This window comes from Erithacus rubecula, assembly GCF_903797595.1.
Source record: "Erithacus rubecula genome assembly, chromosome: 5".
NCBI lineage: Eukaryota > Metazoa > Chordata > Aves > Passeriformes > Muscicapidae > Erithacus > Erithacus rubecula.
Genome location: NC_136687.1, coordinates 52056472 through 52072617, shown reverse-complemented (window position 1 = coordinate 52072617; position 16146 = coordinate 52056472). Strand labels below are relative to the sequence as shown.

General features: G+C 40.0%; 1 protein-coding gene across 5 annotated transcripts in view; it reads right to left on the bottom strand.

Moving 5' to 3' along the window:
• The window catches only part of FAM13A (family with sequence similarity 13 member A), a 115026-nt gene that overhangs the window by 83727 nt on the left and 15153 nt on the right, over positions 1–16146 (bottom strand). For all 5 annotated transcript variants that reach the window (XM_079305781.1, XM_079305784.1, XM_079305785.1 and 2 more), the window contains one exon: positions 8044–8203. In XM_079305781.1, the coding sequence (XP_079161907.1) occupies positions 8044–8203 (160 nt within the window). The remainder of the gene's footprint in view (positions 1–8043; positions 8204–16146) is intronic.

Below are 16146 nucleotides of genomic sequence, written 5' to 3'. Positions count from 1 at the left end.
AAAAGAAATACCTGATCTGTAGTAAATTAGGGAGTCTAAAGTGTCTCTACATTGCTCTAATTACTCATGTAAGGTTCTTAGGGCATAAAGAACAGACCCCTTTCTAAACATTGAAATTGAGACGTTCACTGCTGGCAGTTGAGGTCAAATGCTGCTGGGATCTGCTGGATCCATCAGATTTTCAAGAATATACATATCCAGTCTTTAGGAGCATCTGGCCCCTTGTGTCCCATGCTCCTGTTGCTCTCATACTGCCCTGAGCCCAGTTTATGACAATGAGCTTTGGGGCACTGAAAGTGCTCCAGGCAGAGCAGGGGGTACCAATCACCTTCTGGACAAACTGTGATCCTCACAGTATTCACAGGAGAAGTTTTTTAAAACTCATCGAACTTATACTGAAGTCAATGGGCATCTCACTGCTCTTAATATGGGAAAAGGAATTAACTTAGTGCTGACTCCTGAAGCTCCCACCTTCAGAGTTTTCCAGATTAAGCTAATGGCACAGGCCAGTAACAATTAAATGCCACAGACAGAAAAATCTCTTAGACTTCTTTACTTTGTATCAGTTCCGAGTGCCTGCAATGTGTCCTTGTCACAAAGACAACACTGACTGCTGATTTATACAGAGGGGATAATGCTGATCATTTTGTGTAACCTGATTAACCGTATGATTAATTAAGGAGAGTAAACTCTGAGGAATCTAAACAGGAAGAACAGAGAGATTTGTTTTAGCTGAAAAATTTTCACCTTGTTGCTAATCTCCTTCTTCCCCCATGGGTACAGCAAGGATGCTCAGCAACAGCTGGCTACTGTAGAAGCTCACATCCCTATTTTACTGCACCCCATTTCTTGGTGCTGACTTTGAAGCTTCCCTTTTGATGATGATGTACTGCCTGAGATGGACTGCTCCCAAGTGCTAAATCACAATGTCATACTCCTTCAAAAAAACAAATCACCAAAATCCCCACAACAAAACAACCAACCAACCATAACAACAACAAAAAAACCCCTCAAATAAACCCAAATCAATAACAGACAATGAATGAAAACATGTCAAATAAAACAAGTGCAAGTGCAGATCAGGACACACATACATATGGATCTACATTTTAGCTATGTGGAATTACCATGGGACAATGGTAGTATCAAAGAGAATTGTTTCAAGACAAATTGCAAGGGAGCAAAAGCAAAATTCCTAAGCACCTCAACTACAAAATTTGTCAGTTATATTCAAACAATTTTCAGCATACTAGAAATATGGACAATAGGAGAAAGAGATATTTGTAATTTGCCTGTCTTTCCTTTATATGTCCTGAATCTTGGCAAATTTCTTCTCATAATGTGTTAAAATTAAAATATGGCTGGTTAAATTCCAGCAAAAAAAAAAGTATCAGCATAATAATTTATTACAGTTTAGCATATTTGTGTAAATATTCAGGACTGCATTTAGTAACACCACAAGTGACAAATTTATAATCCTGTAAATGCTTCAGTGAATTTCAAGAGCAGAAGCATTCTGGTTTAATAATACATGCACAGGGCTGTTGAAGCCAGCAGAACTAGAAGCACTGGAAAGCCATTTCAGAATTACGCAAGGAACTGTTAAGGGTTTTTTTTTTACTTGCCTTTCTGAATCACAGTCTAAACATAACCATCCTCCTCATTCCAGACTGAATTTCCTATAGGTGAAAGGTTTGGAGGCTTATAAACTTTCCCCTACAGATCTCATATTGCTCATTTCCCATCAGCTCACATCTTAAAATGTCATTCTGGCTGAATCACTGTACACCCCTACTATAAACATGCCCATCTGCTCGCTGGTGGACAACTGCAAAGTGAATCCTAGCTGAAGAAATACTAAACAAAAAAAAAAGGAGACAGACTTCCACAGGTGCTCCTTCTCCTCATGCACTTTCCACCCATGTTTGCATCTCCCATGTGAACCCACTCCTACTCATGGGGGCTTCTTAGCCCACGCAGGAGAAAACTGACATGACTTGCCCAAATAAGGGGACACTGAACAAAATGGAAATGTTTGTTCAGATCTTCAGAAAGGATTTCCAACCATCCTTCTTGCTGTCTCTTGATGGGAAAGAATTAATCCAGTACTGAAAGCTGACCATTAACAGGATGCTAAAATGGTCCCAGACATGAAAGAAGAATAAAGGAAACTATCTCGACCCTGCAGGCTGAGCCAGGGCAGTGTAACATGGATTAGAAACTGATGCCTTCTTTCCTGACGTAAATGAGGGGCTGCTCCCATGCCTGCTGAGTGTGTAATCCTGAGGTGACAGGGAAAGGGACTTATTTAGGGAAGCCCATTAGTTGTGGAGGTGGTGAGTGCTCAGAAGTTCCTCCCAGACCTTGTAAAGGTATTAAAACCTTATGCTATAGCTGGAGGAAGGGAAAGAAGCATCTGTAAGTGAAGATCCAGCTTTGGTCATGGGGGGAATTCAGCTGAAATATTGTGGTTTTCAGTGGAGATGGAACTCTAAACCCAGCTGCAGAGGGGCCAGTCAAGCCAAGATGGAGAAGGCTGTGACAATCTTACCTTTCCTACCTCTCCTCAGGGACAAAAGGCTCAAATCTTACTTCAGGATGAATGATCTCCTCAGTGTTCAATGGGAAGGAGCAAGCATTCCACTTTAAGCTAAGTTAGCTGGAGCATTCTCCTTGACAAAACAAAACTGCACTTTGGGCTGTTGCCTGGCTGGGATGGGCACTGCACACTTGGCACACACCAAGCACCAAGAGCTGCAGCCACACCTGCAGCAGGGGCTGCCTGCATGTCAGAAATCTCAGAGGAGGCTTGCACAATGCTGTGCATGCACTTGTGCTGCCATTCAAAGTGCAAAGAAGTATTCTGCCAGCTCATCCCACACACTGAAGTGACAGGTCTGGCTAGAAGACTGGAAACAAACAGGATAAAAATGCAGGAAGGTAATTTCATCTAAAATAAAGAGTTATTTTGAAACTAGTTGTTTATACAAATATCAGCAAGAGACTGTGGGAGCCCAGGGCATACCCCTGGCCTCCTTGGGGGTCTCAAAACCCCCCTGGCAAGGGTCTCAAAGACTCCTCAGCGAGACCCTGGTGTCACAGGCACTGAATTCTAACCCCTGGGGAAAATTATCAACACAAAGAGAATGGAAACAGGTCACCAAAATTAGTAAAGTGTAAATTAGACTTTTAGAACATAGATAAATAGATTTTTTGGAATGTTTATGATAAGGGACACATGGCCAAGATGGAGAATTTGGGGGGTGGACACCTTTTCCTCCTTCTTCTCCATGTCATCCATGTTGGGTGACACGTTGGCACTTTTAGATTGGATGGAGTCAGGGCTGGACCATTTAATAAAATTGTATTGTATTGGGAAAATTTTGTAAACATGTATTACGTAGTACTAACTATATAAGATAAGCCCTGCCTTGACCAGGCAGATTCCACCATGGATGCCAGGCTGAGCAGACCGCTGCTGGCCAGGCAAAGTGTCCCAGAGATAAGAAACAATAAACTGTCCTTGGAAAAAGAGAAAACTGTCTCCAGCAATCTCTCTTCGGCTGCTTCAGAGAAAACCAGGGTTTGAACCACCTTCGTGTCCCTCTGGGGTGATCTTGGGGCAAAGGAGAAACCTCAGACTGGGACAGAGAACAATTTCTGCTGCTCTTCAGGGACTGAAACCTGTCTGTTCAGAGGTCATCAGAATGCACCTACAATATACTCACAATGATAAAAGTGTATATTTATTTACTTGACTTTGTAGGATCAACTTTCAATTTTATTTTAATGTTATATTATGTTAATATTATTTTAATGCTATCTTAATTTCCAGAATGTACTTGTGAGCAGGGTATGTATTCTACCACCCAGCAGAAAAGGAATGGGAAAAGCCTTTTGCATTCCTGTCCCAAACATGTGATCAAACCAGGAACAGCATTACATCCTCATAATGTCAGTGTTTGTGTGCCAGTGCAAATATTTATGTGCTCTGAGCTGACTGGTTCTTGAAACTAAAAGTGCTCTGTCAAGCAGGCATTGGAGGGAAAAGGTGAAAATACAATAGAAAAAAAAAAAAGATATTGTAACCATGCATGACTAGGTAATAGATTGTATGTTTTATCTGAAGACAATACTGAGCTATAAACCATGCTGTTAAAGGTGACATGTTTCACCTCAAGCCAGTGGAAGGAATAATTCTAGAAATCTCCCAAGTGCAAGTCTCACAATAGTTTGCCTGCCCAAATTTCCCATGCCATTTGAACTAAAAAAAAAAATCTTCACTGCCTATCTTTGATCATTGGAGAAGCCTAATAGCTGCTATTCCAAGATCCCAATTCATTCTAGTTGTAGCAATACACCACTGGCTAGTGCTACAACATAGTACTACATGCAGCTGCAGGTCGAACAGCAATTAAAAACCTTTGTATATTAAAGGTCCTTGTTCAAAATTATTATTTCTGCTGTTACCATGGGCTCTGTAAACCTATTTCTTCCAGAAGATTACAAAATTGGCAGTACTGCAACTCAAGACTGACTAATCATTCATTATATGAGTTATCACTCAGTTTAGGAACACAAAAATCTATCAGGATCATATGGATTCACACTAGGAATTCTGTTCCAAAGCAAAATACAAGCAATGCTGTCATTAGAAGCCCTGATGCTTACAATGTGAAAATGCACAATAGTGCAGATGTACTATCAGAAAATTAACTGTTTACACATAACACTGCCTAATAAAAACAGGTATTTATGATCCTGACAACGTGACCATGGAGCAAACACCTAATCAGAACACTCAAGACACTTCACCCATTTCTCTCTAACTAGCAGAGTCTATTGATCAACGAACTGAGACTCTTACTGACCCCTCAATGAGTTAGGAAATTGAAGTAAAACACAGATTAATGATTTCAGTAACAGCTAGCTACAAATGAGACCTGTAAAGTCCAATAAATTCCAGTTTATTTCAGAATTTTAAAAAACAATAAACCCATAATTCTTTTATTATAAGGCATTTCCAAATATAGATATATTTCTGAAGAAAGAACATGTTATACTTCCACCTGCTGGCCACCAAACTGGATGATCATCTGGATATCTAATAGGTAGAACAAAATTCTTCCAGGCAAGGTCTCATGAACCTAACAGTTCAATTTCCCACTGAAATAAAAGCAATTCTAAGACAAATTTTCTTTTTTGTACTTTTAAAATTGTACTTTTAAAAAAAAATTGACGTTTCCAAAGAAACACTTCTCATAATTTCTAATTATAATTAGAACAACTGAGAAAGCAAGCTAAGAAATCCCCTTTACCTGGCAAAATTTGTCTTTCCCTATGACAGAGCAACCCTTGAAAGAAGAAATATAACTGGGATTAAGGTGTTCCTATGCCTCCTCAGTGCACATATGCAACAAGAGTGGTAGTTCAACTATCAACAGTGGTACAAAATCATGTCTCTTTCTTCCATCTCTAACACTAATTAATTTCCTGCCTCCTTAAAACATATTTTCTTTAAGATGCCACAGTTTGTGTCTGATTCAAATGCTCTTGCTCCTTCTGGAAGCCTGTAGCACTGTGGATTTCCCCTAGCTATGACCAACACAGTAAACAAGATGCAACTTGCTCCACTGGAGCTGTTTTTCCTTTCCAATACACTGCTCCAAGAGAAGCTTGATGCTTCCATGACTTTATCTAATGACCCACATACTCTTGTTTTCATTTGACAGCAATAGTGGGACAGGGCTGTGGGAATTCAGAGAAAAATGTAAACATGGAAAAGTGAGGAAGGAGTGAGAGTGAAGGCAATCATGGGAAAGGCAGCAGTGTAGTGACTCAGGGTGAAGTGCTGGCAATACAATGAGGGATGTGGGGGAAAGGATGATGGAATACCCAACAAGGAAATGATTTAGGTCATCTAAATCACTCCTTGCCCTCTTGCTGTTCCCAAAACAGAAGTTAAAAAAGCCACTTAAATAAACACAGATGACTTTGGTAAAGGGCAAGTCCACAGTTTCTTCCCTCTCCTTGCCATCCCACCATAGGTCATGCTTGTATAACACAGGCCAGCTCCTACTATATGTTCAAGCCTTAGCAATCTGGCAATCACTTTTCCCTACTGAATCTCACTATCACTAGGTTTTCTCTTCAAGTGTGCCATCTCTAGTTTATTGTACAAATTGGCTAGGACAAGGGATATCTGCTAGAATACAAAAAATGTAACCCTTAAGAATAGTATGATACATCCTTTCATAGAGTCACCTGACAAATTTAAAAAAAAATCTTCTTGGTACTTTTGCTACATGAAGTTAGAAGATTGTGCCTCTTGTGTTTGAGTATGTGCCTTGCTTAAACTAGAAACCTCCACCCAAATTAGATAGACAACAAACAAGGTCAAATTTTTACATCTGGCTGCCAGAATTTGGAAAATATCAACAGGGTCCAAAGATGCAAACACAATGTGAGTCCTTGTATTTAGGCACAGCTCTCCCAGGCAATCACCTTTCTCCTGAGGCAACACATTGGGTAACACTTCCCATCCCGCTTGAGTAATTTTATCTTTTAGCATATTCTGTTGGAGTAATTCTAGTTGTCACCACGTAATTCAATAGCTTGTATCTCTCAATAGCTGTGGGAAATTTCACAGATCTCCACTTTCGTGCAATTACTACTAAGCCCTTAGAATTGAAAGACTATCTTGATTTTTGGAACTGGCTGAGGCTTGAAGGAGAAGGAAATACATCTGAAGCTTTTCTTCTGGACCCTTTTTTTTTCCACAAATATGTTCTTTCCCTGGTTCTGCTGCTGAAGTGACCATCAGTGGCTAAACATCACTGTCACTGGCCCAGCAGATCATTTCCATTACCCAGGAGTTACTGTGACACTGGAAGGCTATCAGTGATTCTATCTCCTTCCACAAAAGCATTTCTGCTGAGTGTTAGTAACAGCTAAAAGACAACAAAATACAGCTAAATACTTCCTCACTGATTCACCACCTAAGAAAACCAGCAACCCTTGGAAAGGGAGCTGAGCCCAGCGCACACCGATTCAGCAGACCCTCCTGTGATACACCACAAAGGCAGAGATGTTATCAGCTGATTTCATCGGAATGGCAGAACCTGGGCTCACACCAAACTTCCTGTTCTGTCAAGGTCAAAGACACCGTATTTTTGTAACTTATCTATTCCAGACAGTGAAGGATAAAGTGATTTTATCAGTGAGCAAAACCCCACCAAGGATAGGCATGTGGTTCAATCCTCCCAAACTCAAGAATTCACACCCTCTAAGAGAGTAATTATCTGCACAGTTAACACACAACAAGAAATGAGACAACTGCAAACCATCCTCATGACCATTTCCCGCACAGACTTGAGGTTGCTTCCTGTGGTAGAGACAGCACAAGCCAGAACAAGGCACTTTTGGCTGCCCTACTTGGCAGCTTTTGAATTTTAGAATTCTTTGATGTTACAAGCAAGCCTTCTTCCCACCAAAGTTGTAGTACTCTAACTATATCACTTTTCTTTAAGAGCTCCAATGTACTTTCTTCAGAGTAACTCTTATTAAATGTTTCTCTTCAAGTGCATTCAGAACACCTGACTTTTAAACTCAGGTGCATGTTTGAGACAGGCAGACTTCAAGCAAAGGCAAAGACAAAGGCTGGAAACCTCACACTGTCCTAGAGTACCAAAGTTCATCATCACTGAAATACACCATGAATGATAACCATGTCAGAAACCCTGAACACCTCCTAAAATTTTTCTGCCTCCTCATTTAAAAACATTTAAGTTTTAGTGATTATATTTCCAGCATAAATGAGTGTAGCCAACAAAGAATAAGATGTTTAATAGAATGGACTTCCAGACTAGCTATGAAAATTAGCCTATCAGCAGAATCAATGTGTGAACTGCATACCAATCAATAACACAGAACATTATCACAAGAGTCTGACTTCCACTTATCTAAAAGATTTCTGAATTGAAGCCTGAAATAAACCTGAATTATTGATTTGCTGTGAGAAAATGAAATATTAGAGATACTCACTTTTACCAAAATTATTCTTGCAAGTTCCTCACATACAGGCTTTTCTTCATCTTTCTTCAAGCCTTCTAATTCAAACAAGGCATTGTAATTTTCCAGCATTTTTATCATTATCTTGTTGCAGATCTCCTGTTCCTTCATCCCTTCAAATCCAGAGGGCACGCTAGAATCGGAGAGATGACAAAGCAGAGTGTTACAGGGACTTAACTCAAAAGGTTCTGCAGAGGGTCTCTGTAAAATTTCAGTTATGGATCCAGGCTGGACAGCAGGCACAGGAAACTTTGTCTTGGAAATGAGGACTGTGTCAATGTTGGTAACAACTATCACAGTTTGTTTGCAGTTTTTCTCATTGATATTAAATACCAGACTTGTTGGCCAAACTACCCTCTCCAGAATCCAGGTAGGGACAGAACTGAGACAGACGCCAAATGAGGTGCCACCAACTCTGCTGTTTCACAACCCACAATGCAGACAGCCCAGGCATTTACATGCTCTGAACTGTTAATTCAAGAGTCAGATTCCTCCAAAACCTTGTCTGTGATAATCTCAAAGGTACACAAGAAGGATGAGTGAAAAAATTAAGAAATCCCACATGCTAAGCAAAACACTGAAAGTTAAACAAGGCCTTTGCCTTCAGATGACCCAATGCTGTACACCAGATTTTTAAATCTAACTTTTGAGTTAACATTTCTTTTGAAAGTAGGGTCATAAATCAAAGGGCCTTCTAAAACACAGAGAGAGATGCTGCCTTTTGCAGAAGAGCCTAAAAGATTAATACAGAAAGGTTCCTAAGACCCATTTTCTGGGAGAGTAACTAGCTACTTGGCTATTGAAGAAGAGGCTTCTTTCTATCTTAAAACAGGCCCCTTTGCAGCTTACCACAGACTTCAAAAGCACACAGAAAAGGGAAGATACTATATGTATCTGCATGTTTCCTTATGTATTTCACACAACTCTCTCATGCAGCAAAAAATGCACGTCACTCACAACTCATTGAAGTATCTAGTGATCATCTGCTGGAATATAAGCTTTCTGCACAATTTATTGGACAATCTTATTGGCCCCAAACTCACTTGAATTCTGTTTTAATGCAAAAGTACAATCTCTGAAGAATCTTCTTCTGCAATAATTCAGTGTTTCTTATTGTACAGTATTTCCAGCAGACACAGTCTTCTCAGTAAACCACCAGTGGCTGCATAGATATGAGTTTCCTAAAGACTTTATAAAGTGTCAGAAACTGATGATCCGGAGTAATGAAACACAGGAAAGATTTAAAGTGAAGAAGCAGAGAAGCCAAAACAAAAAAAAAAGTTTCAAGTACCTTTTGGCTGAAGACAACAAGCAGTTATGTGAGAAGAAAACACAACCCAAACCCACAAAAGGAAAACAAATTTCCCCTGAGCTATTTTACAGGGATGTAACTAGAAAGTAAACCATTGCTTACTGCAAAGAGTAAATAAAAAAATTACAAATAACTACCTACTCTAAAACTGTAACTGTAGTTTACTGGGGCCAGATGTGCATTTCAACAAGAAGGCTCTGAAAGCTGATGCTCCCAGAAATTTGTCCTCCAAAAAGTGCCTTTTTGTAGAAGCTATTGATCCTTCTCAATGCTTTATTCTCTGCCATACATCTGCATGCTAACAAGGAGAGTAACCCACTGCACTCCACACAGCAAATTTTCACCTAAATGACATCTGCTGGGAACTGCAGCCAACTGTTCCCTACTGGCAACAGCTAATATCAAAAAACTCTACCTGGCTGAAAAACAGTCCAGTCAATAAAGTTTCCACAAAGCACAAAAACACTTTTTAATTTCTGCCCAATTACATGGATTTCTTTCTCTCCCTTCCCCACACTACCTTGTCAGTTAAAATCTATTAAATCAAACCTGTGAAAAATCCAACATCCTATTCTGAACAATTTTGTATGAGTAGGGTGAGATACATGTGGAAAATACAAGGCTAAAGCTCATGGCTTCAAGCTTTTTTACACCTCTCTCTGAGTGTAACTAAGCAAAGGACCATGAATCGATTTATTCTAATGGAAATTTAACATATTTTACTCATTGCCACCTCTCTGCCACTTAAACAGGCATATTTAACAAAGTTTCTAACATATTTCTCCTATAACTGCTATTATTAGACCTCAATTGCAATAAGGACTATTACACTCTTTGAGCTCTCCATGGTGACATTTTCCTTTCAAGAAATACATGCTGAGCTGAAGTTTATAGTATGAGCACACACCACCCTGCCTATTTATACAAAGTAAACCCCATCTGCTGCCACACTGCACAATCTACCAGTTTGACTAGACTTTTCTGAAAATGTGTGCAAAAAAAATAGCATTTGCTTTAGCTCTTCTCATTCTGAAAAGTCACGACATCTACAAATGTCACTTCAACTGACTAGAAAAACCCAGATCTTCGAGAAAATATTCTCCCACACTTCCACTTTCCTGATTCACACCCTACTTGGAAATTTTTCATGATCGTTTGTGAAGATCTTGTTAAAACAAATCACAGGATAAAACTGCTCATGGTCATGGCCCCTGTATGTCTATTTTCATGTTAATTAGGCACTACAACTGCGTTGCTCTGGGAGCTAGACACACAATTTACTCCAGTTACAAAATCCTCAACAGAAGGACTTCATCCCCTTCCAGCCATAGATGTACAAATTACTTCAGTAGCAGCACCAGAAGCATCAGTTTCACCACTACAAACACCAGAAGGGTGGCATAAACGTGCAATTTCTATGGTTATTTCTAGAAGAAAAAGTGTTGATAAGTTCAGATCTATCTTAGCAATCTGAGCCAGAAAACTCCCACTGAAGTCATCACAGTGGCTTGGAAAGTCATCAACAGATACACAGCATAGGCAGAGCAGGAGAAAATTCTTTAGTGTCCCCTCCCTTAGATTCCCTGGACATCTGCCCTTTCCAGAGATGCTCTGAATGATCTGTGTGCAAAGCACAGTAAGTCCACATTAAGTATTTGGAAAAAATGTGTTTTGTCTAAATGAGGTACCAGCATTAACAATATCTGATGCAGTTAAGAAGGGTCAAGGGCAAGGGTGCATTGGCACCACAAGTTTTGCAGGATATTAACAACTGAAATTATTGGTGAAGTAATTTTAAAGCAGAAAAAGCAGTAGTTCTCAAAGGTAAAACATTACTTGGTAATCAGATCAGGCCATCAGCTCTTCATTTCAAAATCTGACACTCAGCAGCATTTCACACTTCTGCACAATGTCCTACAAGCATGGCTGGCCCATCCAGAGCAGCTCCATGCAGCTCCTGTCCATGCAGACACCACATCCACATGCTCTTTGGGTTTTCCAGACTCAGTTCATCTCTCCTTACACAGGGATGCTCAGGAAAGCTTGTCTCAAAGGGTTAAACCACAGCAAGGCTCTCTGTCACAGCTTTTACTCAGAAGTAAAGTGACCTGAGGTCATATTAACTCACTGTGAAAGAATTCCTTACCTCTCAGGCATTTAATCAGATTAATTTACTCAGGGTCTCTGTAAACAAGCTGTAACAGGCTGAATGTAGAGTGGGTTTGCAGACAGTGGATCTCCTGAGAGGTTCACTGAGAGCAGTGCAGTGACACACACCAACATTGCACATGGCACAGGCATCTCTACAAGGCTCTGTCACCATCCAGCACACCTGGGAAACTTGTTTCAAGCGGCCAGGAGGACCTGGAAGTAGTCATCTGTCTGTAATGAGCTGAACTGACATCACTGAACTGATTCCCCCAGGCAGCAACTGCTGACAGCTCCCTGTCACAACCAAGAACCAGAGATTTCCATGTGAAAGGGTCATCTCATTAGGAATTCCCAACAGTGTTTGACCCCACCCTGTCTGAGATAAAGGATGCACATTACCATTTCCCCAAGTGGCTTTGCAGAAGCAGCTTGCATGGAATGACAGCACTGTAATCTTAATATACAACCATGGAGAGTTATATGCTCTATAAACTACTTTTGCTGTTTGTAGAGAACCTTTTGTAGAGAAGCACCACAAATTCACCTTACCATTCTCCCAGGGAATCTTGCCAGAAATTAAGGGACTCAAAGGACAGGAAACACTGTATGGAATTTTTGTTTCTCCAGCCCCGACAAAACATTTTCATTAGCACCTGAGATGCCCACGAGTCCCTCAACAAGCCCAACTGGAGATTTTGAGAGCAGAGTCACAGTAATTGACAGAGATTACAATTTGAGGCAATCTGTTCTGTGCCTCTAGGTGGACTTTACTGTGTCTGTAACAGATGTGACCCCATGGCCATAACTCCTCCACTTCAGCTGATGAAAGGGATTTGTCCTAACACACCAGTCCTGGTGCATCTGAAATCAGGCACATTTTCATGTCTGCAGACTCTGCTGCAAGATCACAGTCTAGTAAATAGCTAAAGATACAGCAACACTCACTTGAGACAGGTGTTCATCTCTGTGTGACTCGTTTACGTGCTCTGCATCACTTGCAGGCTTAAATCTCATCAATCTGGGTGAAACCCAATGACAGATACAACTACTGAGATTCTGCAGAAGTGTTTTAGCTCTTGTGATACTGGAGAACCCTGGAGAGCCAACTCTGGGGCATGTACCTGCCTGTCTGTTAAAATCTGTTCCAGATTATTTTCTCTAGGATCAGATTTATTAGCCTAGGTCAACTCGGTAATTCTGCTCCATGAGCACTGCTATCAAAATAACAAACAATTCATAAAAAATAATAGCACTAATAAATAATAATAAAGCAATAGCACATAATGATTTATAATAATAAATAATAGAATGCAAAATGCAGGCAACACAGGAAACACAAAGCAATTAAAGCAATGATGCCACAAAGGGTTTACTGACTGGCTTAATTTTGTGCTTCAGCAAAAGCTCCATTTTTCATCACAAGATTACAGTGACAGTAGGCATCTCAGAGAGTGCAACTTACATAAAGGGGGACAAAGGGCAGTCCATAGTCTAACATCCCCTTACAAAGTATATTGCTCTCATCTCCAAATATTTCAAAGCAGAGGCTCTTCAAAAACACTCCTTGTGATTGCATTTGAGCTGCACTGCTGAGCTCAAATATTCATGAGTACTTAATATAATTATGGATGAAAACATTCAGAGAGCCTTGCTATATTATGCTTGATGTTTTAAACTCTCATTATAGGCTTCAGCATACTGAATGCTTATGAAAAATTCCTTTACAGTGCCAGAAAAGCAGTATTTAAAATCTATATGAACCCTGTAAGAAAGGTTATGGTTCCATGCTCCAATTTGCAATAATTAATGTTTAAACCATTCAGTAGTCAGTTTGCCCCTGATCCTGGATACACATTTGTTTTAAAGACTGATGCAGGACTGGGGCTGCACTGCCTGAAAACAAAGCCCATCCACATAATGTTGGAAGGCCAACATTACTCACTGAGGAGTATTAATTCAGCCCCTCTACTTTCACTTCTGTTTTATATACCCAATCCATGCAGGCTCCAAGGCTGCTAGAAACCACAGTAAGACATTCACACATAACTTCAGATCAAATTCTAATTCTTTCAAGATCAGCATCTCTGAAATACCTACACTACCCTACAATCTACCATTCTCTCCATATCCAAAGATAATATACTCTTCTTAGTATCCTTTGTGTAATTTCTGTTATGTAGTTATGATACATAAATAACTGCATCTAACTCCAGCATTAAAACTGGACATCTGCATCTGGCAGCCACTCTTGGGGAGATGCAGCAACCCCCAAAACACACTTAATCTCTGTTGGAATGACACATAACCAAGTGAATGAGGGCTTGAATGGTGGAGGCCACACACAGAGATCATCATTTGAGAGAGCTACAAAAAATGAGTGTAAATGGATCCTCTGATCACTCTGTGAGATCTCATGTCTTACCATGCCAACCAAAGGGATAAGGGAAGCAGCTCCTGGAGCACACAGAGGAGGAGAGAAAACCCAGCTGGTTCTCTCTTTTTCAGCACAAGCTGTTAGAGCCAAGCAGAGCCTTAACTAAGACTATGTCTCTCCAGAAGCTGAAATTCATATCAATGGACAATAACTTCCTCCAAGAGTAACCACGCTGCAAATGTTAATACTTTGCACAGATTAGCCCAGTGACAGAAAAGACAACTATTTTTGTTCCTTCATGCTCCTTGTTCCTCCAGGGCTGTATTTCTCAATATACTTGACCTCTGTCTTCCATCACAATAAATCTGAACAATCCAAGTGGGGAGAAAACAGTGAACCAAATCTCAAATCTTTTTTTGAGCTGTTTGACCTTGCCCTTTTACGTGTTCTTATATCTTACATCACACTTCATTACAAGGAATGCAAATAGCCATTTTTTCCCTTCTATTCATTAGAAATACAGAAAGAAGATAATCTTTCTTAGAAAAGCACCAGTGTAGTTTGTCAAACAGCAAGTAAGGAAGCAGGGAAAGTACTGGATAAGATAAAAACAATAAGGGTTGAAAGTTTAGGAGATGGGGTACATGTCAAAGGATATGATGCAGAAAAACAGAATTAGATTAAGAGAATTAAAATGAAGTCTGAAGCCACTGGAAAGTGGCCAAGCAGCATGATTTATTCAACTGTTAAACAACTTCAGATATGGAATATGAGATGCTATGCTTAAGTAGCTAAACTGCCACTAAAAATACCTTGCCAAAAGAAGTCCTTCACTATCAGCAGATGGACTTTATCTTCTCTGATACTGTGCATTAACTATACAGACTCTGACATTAATTTTAGACATGAGTGTGAATTTATGACAGAAAAATCTCAGTTCTCCCTGCTTCAGCAGTGTAATTGCTGAAAAGTTGGATGCTGAGCTTTCTTTCCTTGTTGTGGAGAAACCCCCATGCACTGCTCTGAATAAACAACACAAAGCAAGAGGAGCGTTCTCTTCAGCCTCCTGCCAATATTTAATTTCTGCAGCTTCTCCATGGGCTGCCTGCAGCCAGCAGAGAGAGACAGCCCTGGCCAAGCAGGGTTCAGGCAGCCTTACCCTGTAGCTCTGAAACGTGTTCTGAGGATCTTCTGGATGTTTGGGCAACCAACTGGTTAAGCCCAATACTAAAAACAGTGCTGCAAGTTCTGTCCTCCCCCATCAAATAAATCTTTGTTGGTACAGATGGTCACAGTTCCAGCAATATAAGAGTGCATCCATTAACACAGGAGAAAAGGCTATTTGAACTGTTGCTCACAATCTTTGTGTCTGGACCACAAGACTGAACTGCCTTGAAAAGATTAAGATCTGATGAAACACATAGCTGAATTACCAGATGGTAAAACTTATTTTAAATAAAAATCTACATCCCCATTTCTAACCTATTTGGGTCTTTAAAAAACACCTTAGCCATTTGATAAATGTCAAGCCTTGCTTTCAATGCCTCCTTTGCCACACGAGCACTTATTTCAGCAATGTCACATCTGCTGGGCTGGTTACACTGACATACAGACTCATGAACCTTTGGTTTTTCACCTCCAGTGAACTCTGCCTTCCTCACTCTTCTGCAATGGAATGAGGTGTTTCCATCTCTGTACCTCACAAAATCTCTTGCATCTTCTCCATGCTATCTTAGGAGCAGACATCAGTTGTGGTGACAACTATAGTTTTTAACACTACACTTTGGTTTAATATTAGGAACCAAACTGACTGCAATTCTGAACCACAATTCTCTGCATTCTACACCAGAAATATGCACAGCTAACTTTTACTCCTGAAAGAAGTGATGACTAAGCTAAAAATTATTCTAATAGCCACTTGGGAGCTTGAGCCATAGAGATTTAGCCATTGAAATCAAACTCTTCTAATTACTTCATTCTGAACTCTGCTAATACATTTAGACAGGAATTCCCAAACTACCCATATGAATGCAAGTTTTAAAAATTGTTTTGCTTTTCCTTGTCAGAAATGTGCAGTGTTGTGCTTCCAGTAATTCTCATATTCATGCATTTCCATGCATAGTACTGTCTTTTGAGCATTTTTGTTTTGGAGAGTTAGTTTTGTACTAACACAGCAAATGCTTTAATCCTGAAATTCACCTTCACTATCCACCAGCAACATCTTAAGGCAGCTGTGTTG